General features: G+C 36.5%; 1 protein-coding gene across 2 annotated transcripts in view; it reads right to left on the reverse strand.

Annotated features, from left to right (window-relative positions):
- LOC139975453 (alkaline ceramidase 3-like) overlaps window positions 1-6,707 on the reverse strand; it is a 58,596-nt gene extending 51,889 nt beyond the window's left edge. The window contains exon 1 of one of the 2 annotated variants that reach the window (XM_071983451.1): window positions 6,380-6,707. In XM_071983451.1, coding sequence (XP_071839552.1) covers window positions 6,380-6,485 — 106 coding nt within the window. In that variant the 5' untranslated portion in view covers window positions 6,486-6,707. The remainder of the gene's footprint in view (window positions 1-6,379) is intronic. The other variant, XM_071983450.1, reaches the window with a different exon arrangement.
- Between the last annotated feature and the right edge of the window lie 85 nt (window positions 6,708-6,792).

The raw sequence follows: 6,792 nt of genomic DNA on the forward strand, positions 1-6,792 counted from the left end.
CGTTTGTCCAAATCTGCTCAGGAAAAGTCAATTTGTCATCATGAGAGGACCCAAAACAGGTCCTTCTGTAGAATTTTCAGTTATGATGAAATTAAGGCCACAGATCATATGCAATGATCTTGAAACTGGTTAGTATATATATTCAATTATTCATTACCAGTATGCATTTTGGAGTGAGAAGCAACATGTCTTCCATCTTAATCTTCCTGCCACTTTTGGAAATCATTCCACCCGTGGGAGACTTGATCAAGTCAAATATTGACTTGTTATTCAGGATTCCTATCTAGTTCGATGTCATTCTCTGTAAAGGACTACCTGGCAGATTTGTAATTTGAACTTTTCCACAGCTTGTGTTTGGAATACGACAATTCTGCTCTTTAATGTTTGTCTGTGGTACATCATTTGTAGACAAGTTGTTATTATTGTATGGATGCAATTTCCCTGAGCAATTTTGTGTCAGCACAATTCAAATGGGATATCCCCAACATTTTACCAGAGGAATACTTTTTTTTTTAATGTTTTCGTTCTATTATTGTATGAATGAAAAACTACGAAGTGTGTTAACTGTTGGTTCTTTGTCTTTGCAATTGGGGCATAGTTTATCCCTAGTAATTAGTACAACAATCTTGTACATAAATTATTAAAGTTTGTGACAGTGTTTCCACTTTGAAGGAAATTTCTAAAATACAAAAATATCAGGAAATGTTTGGTGGACTATCAACGGGCGGTTCGTATACACCCTACAAGTAATTTGGGCTAGCAACCGTTGAAATCGGTTCATTTCGGGAAAGAGATACAAAACTTTTTCATGATATCTTACAAGGATAACATTGGCTCATACCCTGTCACGATGAAGTCACCAACCTCAATACAGTCTCGCATTCTGGTTTAAATATATTTCAAAGACAGCTCTGCATTTTAAGTATTCAAGAACACAACTTCCCAATTTATTTCAAACTTTTATCATTGTTTATTCAAAAAAACGAAAGAAAATAATTATATTTATCTTGATGTCCTTTTTTCAAAACAAATGTTTACAACTTTCTAACATTGTAACAAACTATGTCTGCTGAGAAGGAGCATTAGGCAAGGTAAGGATACGACACCCTTATGTCTTATATTTTCTGCACAAACAAATGGGTAAACTGCTCAGAAATATTGCTGATCAATCCCAAACAATTTTCTCAAAGAGAAGCTTAGCATGAGCTGTCTGCAGCATTGGTGCCCTTGTTATTCTTCGTCTGACCTTTGGATTGGGGCTTTTATAGATTGGGGGCAACCTCTGGAAAGTAGAACTTAGATATTGAAAAAAAAATAGAAAGGAAATTTATATGTTTTTTTTAAAATAGTCTTTGTGCAGAAAATGATTCTTCTATGGGCACCTGACTCTGTAACACAACACCCCCACAGAAGACAGACACACAGGTGGTATATTATAACCTTCATTTGATAAGAAGTACTTACCCTGGGAAATTACACACAATTATACTGGTAGGCCTACTGTCTGATTATTACAGATTAACACATAGAATTATGTTACATAATTCCAGGGCAGAGTTCTTCAATACAGTTGCAAGATATATTGTATAAAGGCTGGCGATATCCTGCTCTCTATATATTTCTTTGTTTATACTATTTGACATGACCTTCATGTCCTTAAATGAACCGTGCAGCTTTCTGCTCTTCTTAAAATCTACAATTACCACAGAGTATAGACTCATTATAGCCACAAGTAGAAATTATTCTGACAGTTTATTTTGGTTTATCAAATAAGCAACAAAGAAAAAAGCAAGAAAATCTGTGAAACTTGCAGACCCATCTTAATTAACCTGTAAATATTGTTGTCCCCTGTTTAAGTATTTTGTATATATAAGGACCATACCCCTTCCTTCCTAATATCTTTCATTCTCTTCCTGGGTGGTAGATTTGGAAGGAGGTGTAAGTGGGCGGTGCCCAGGGAGTGAGGGCGCAGTGCTAAAACTTTCCAATGTTTAGTTAAGCCAAGATGAGAAAGTGCAGATGTGGAGTGAGAGACAGGTGAGAGAGGAACAAAGCAAATTCCAAGATCCCAAGACCACACCCCTTCCCTCTTAAAATCTTTCATTTTCCTCTGGCTCCTCTAGTATTGGTTCAGCCTCTACCTACCCAAAGGAATTTGCCCCTTCTGCACACTGACCCTTCTTTCCCACCCCCTCCCAACTTTGAAATCCTGTGAATGCCATAAAATATCAACAGACAGTCTTTAATTTAAAGTCTGTAATGAACTTTTTTTGGTTTTTACTGTAGACTGGGGCATACGAGGAAATATCCATACAACTATGTACCATAAAGTATGTGTGAACATTGTGTCATTGACATGGCTTACGTCAGAATGAGGCACAGTGGTTTTGACTACAAAGGTTGAAATTTGCAGTTGTTTACCATGAACAGGATGTAAAATTGAAAAGGATGTTTGTAGAGACCAGGATGTGTAGACACAATCATTTATGAATATAAATTACATTTGATATATCCACAGTCATTTGCATAATCCTCAGAACAGTATTGTTCCACGAAAGTGTAATCGATATCTTATTGCAGTGGGCACAGCAGGAGGAAGTTTAGGCTACAACTTCCTGTCATCATTTCTTTATTCGTGAATCTTAAGACCATGAGAAAAAATATTTTTGAAGAAATTTATATCATAACATATAAATCTATACATATCATAACTAAATGGTCTCTTAATCTGAAATAAGATTTCTTGGTTCCTCTAGTGAACTAAATACTAACTAGCTTCTGTGTGTGTGAATATTAAGTGTATGTTTTGTCAGAATGAGATCCCAAAACTCACGAGGGGACGAGCTTACCTGTCTCCCCACACGCTTAGCACTCTTATTCTAAAACTAATAGAAACGAAGGATCCTTGGTCACCGTTTCAAATGAATTACGTAGAAATTAAATCCAGACAAAAAACGTACGAAGGTGGCACTTTTGATGATGGAAGAATGAGAATGAAGTGAATTGATTGGAGGGGCTGGTCATAGAGGGCGCACTGTGTTAAAAGGTTACCAGTTCATTCTAGGCACGATAGAACGAGAGTGCTAAGGTTGTAGGGAGACAGGTAAGCGAGGAGCAAAGTAAATATCAAGTTTATAACCAGACTCCAAATTAGGTTTAAAGGTCAACGTGGTCTGTCAGCAGATCACCAGTTGTTAACAGTGGTGATGAAATTACTGCTCATATCGTGGCACCATGCCAACTTCATATTCACTGAGCTGTGAATTCTTTTGGGATGGCCATACACCTGCCCTGTAACAAACATTTCCAATAAGAGTGGAAACATTAATGATACACTCCTGTTACATGAAAAATGTATGTACCTACTACTGTATAGGTGCTACTATAAGAAGGAGTTTTCTCGTAAAGTAATTGCAAACTACTTTAAATTATTAAATTTATACAGTACCGGGGTTAAGAAGCACTAGCGGAATTGGTGATCAGAGACATGAATTGCTTGAAATCATGAAAGAAGTGGGTGAGGTTTGTTCGTCCACTGACCACACTGGGATGTGAGGGGGGAAAGGTAATGATACTGTAGTCTCTCTTAGAAGTGACAGGTTCACTATAATACTGTATGGTCAATCAGTTCTATTTAGCATTCAATATATATATATTTTGTCAGGTCACACATCCACACCCACATCCACTGAACAAGTTTATTATCTTTGTATTTAATATTATTTATGTTTGGTATTTTGGTCTGTCATACAGTAAAACTTAATAATATACCACCTACAGTACCGTATTGTACATTATGAAATCCTACCATTCAATATAGTATGCTGTCAAATTTAATATCCACACCCACTTATAATATAAAGAACTTTAGGTTACAATGAATTATATTTATATTTCTATATTATTATTGTATGAATATGAGCCACTGTACTAATGCATACCACTATCTGATCTCTATAGTGCTTAAGCACCACTTTGTATGCAAAGTGCTTTTCCAGACATTCCCCTCCATTTCACTATTCCAAAACTGCAAATCAGCAGTTGACTGAACGCAAATAATCAAGAACTAACTCTGCATAGTCCATTCTCTGCTCAAACCTGGTATTTTTAAAAGTTCAAGGTACCAAAAAAAAACAATGCATTTGACTGAATAAAGTGGTTTACGGCTGGTTGTATAATATCCATTGACTGAAAATCACAGCATCCCACCAAATAATGAATGGTGCAACAGAGATAAAAGCTTTGTTAGCTTACAACTTTACAATGTGTATATACACGCTGCACTTCATGTGGTCAAATGTTTAAACCAATCACACTTGCCTGCTGTGCTGTCTGCTGGCATGCATGCTTGCCAGTATAGTAGGACAGGGGCGGTTTGTCTTTTACTTTGGGTTGTTGAAATTATTTAGTCTCTCAGCTGCAAGGTGTGAGTTAATTCACATCCCATCAATTTTTATATTAGGCAATTAAAACACAGAAAATATTTTCCTTTTTACAGAAGCTTTGCTGAAGTATATATAGAATGGTGTTTTAAATTAGATATCACAAATCATTAGCAGAAAAGGTTGGCAGAGTCACATGATACCATAAACTACAATATATTATGGATGGTTTTAAAGTAGTACTGATGCTAATCCTGCTCAGTTGCACTAAAGCTCCCTTATCTATATCCAAGTGTCTGTTACATGCTGCATGATCAGTGTGTTGCTATGGTTACCAAGCAAATTAAGAAGACAATTGTTGGCAAATCATATGTCTAGAGATATTTTACCTTTAGTGAGGACTATGAGCAGCTGGATAGATCATTTATCAGAAAGACACTACAGGTGTCCTTGAAATTGAAATCATGAACATGACCTTTCAACATTATTAGACCCCAGTGATTCAAAACTTTATTATTTTTGTAGTGTGACAGGATTGTGACTTGATGGAGTTATTTGTTGTACAGTATAATCAGGCCATAATTTACTTGTTGAAGAGTCACACTAAACTATAATGTATTAAAGATATTTTGCCCTTACAAAAGGGCAAGGCAATATATATGGTTTAGTTACCAAATTGTAGAGAGGTACCTAATTTCCTTTCATTAGCAGAACATCAACGACACACATTCATGTCGCCCTCTGAAATTCTATACGAGAAAACATTAGGAATAGCAAATCAATTTTCATCTTTATAAAAGATTATCTACTCAACGAATAATTTTCTTGTAGTTCTGCCTTATTATGAGCATTGTATTAATGTTTCCGTTCCAAGTTCTGTTGAACCCCTATGTGTTTGCTTTTTCTATGTGTTTTCTTGATGTTTTCTTTTCTCTATGTACAATTTTATTTTCTCGCTTTACTTTGTAAGGGACCAGACTTGAAAAGTTACCTTACTTCTGGTTCCACTGCCTCATTGCTATAACTATGTATTTACAAATATACGTCATTTTGATTTAATATCAGAAATAAACGAAACGAAACCTAAGTACACACATACACAAACTGTTCGAATGCTTGTTCTATGCAGTTTTGGAAACACCCTTCTTACACACATATCCCAAAATATATGCTGGCATTTTTGTTGACATTGCCAATAACCTTCACACTTACAACCACCACAAAGGCAAAACCAAAAACGGACTTTCCTGACTTGGAAATGGCTTAAGGCGCTATATGTTGTAATTGTTTACAGACCGACTTCTATTGCTTTAAATAACTATTTCAAAAGAGTCTTTACAATGTAAACACCAACAAGAACCTATTGGGACTATACCTAGTTACTGTAACGTGTGTAATACTCTATAGCAGCCTAACTGTTTTCAGTTATTATAGGAGCTGATGGAGATGAATGGTTAGGTAATGGTAAAGTCTAAAGATTATTATATTTTCTTGAGGCCTGAGAGATATTGTAGAGCACTAAGTAAAGGTAAGCCTATGTAATTGTGACATATGGCCTATAAGTAGATTTAGGTAGGTCTGGAGAAGCCTCCTACGTCCTAGGTCAATATCATATACTTCATATACACATTTCTCTGCTGTATGGCCTACTGTTGTCTTGTTAATGTTAGGCTTATTGCCTATAACTTAACTAGGGTGTGACAGGGCCTTGGCCAATGTACAGTTTGGGAACGTCTATGCCCTTGAATCGTACTCCAGTTAAGTTCTAATATGATCTTTATTCACATATGCTTGGTTTGTCTCAGAAAAATGTTCGAGTACTTAATGCCTCCAATCGAAAGAAGGCAAAACATACGCTTACGTTTGGCCCTAAGAAGACCAACTCAAGATCAATAACCTTAGTAAGTAAGGAAAGAATTTGAGACAGACAAACGGTTGCCTAACCTTACTGAATAGCAAACAAGTAACGAACATTATTGCCATTGGCTATTACTTACAAAATTCTGCTATATAGGGAGTGACAGCATAGTTTTCTTCACACCAGTCTAGCGTAGCTGTGGGTTTTCCCCAATAACCCTCCTTATCTCCGTCGATGGGTGCCATTTCAATCGTGTTTTCTTGGTCAAAGACGCGACCTTTTACGTCCGGTCTCAGTAGCTTCACATGTACCGTGAACTAGAATTGCGAGTATTATAAATGTACGATAACAGGCCCTGTGCGATGTTCATTGATCACAACATATCCTATTCGGTATCCAGGTGCTTACGAGCGAGTATTGTCAACATAGCCAATATCCGCGCCGGTGGTTCATTGATAGGACGGCCAAATCTGGATGTTTTATTATTCAGTTTATTTTCTGCTTTGTAATTGGACGTTTCTTCTCGGAAGTAAATAGCTGGGCGGGACTTAG

Source organism: Apostichopus japonicus, chromosome 10 (genome assembly GCF_037975245.1).
Source record: "Apostichopus japonicus isolate 1M-3 chromosome 10, ASM3797524v1, whole genome shotgun sequence".
NCBI lineage: Eukaryota > Metazoa > Echinodermata > Holothuroidea > Aspidochirotida > Stichopodidae > Apostichopus > Apostichopus japonicus.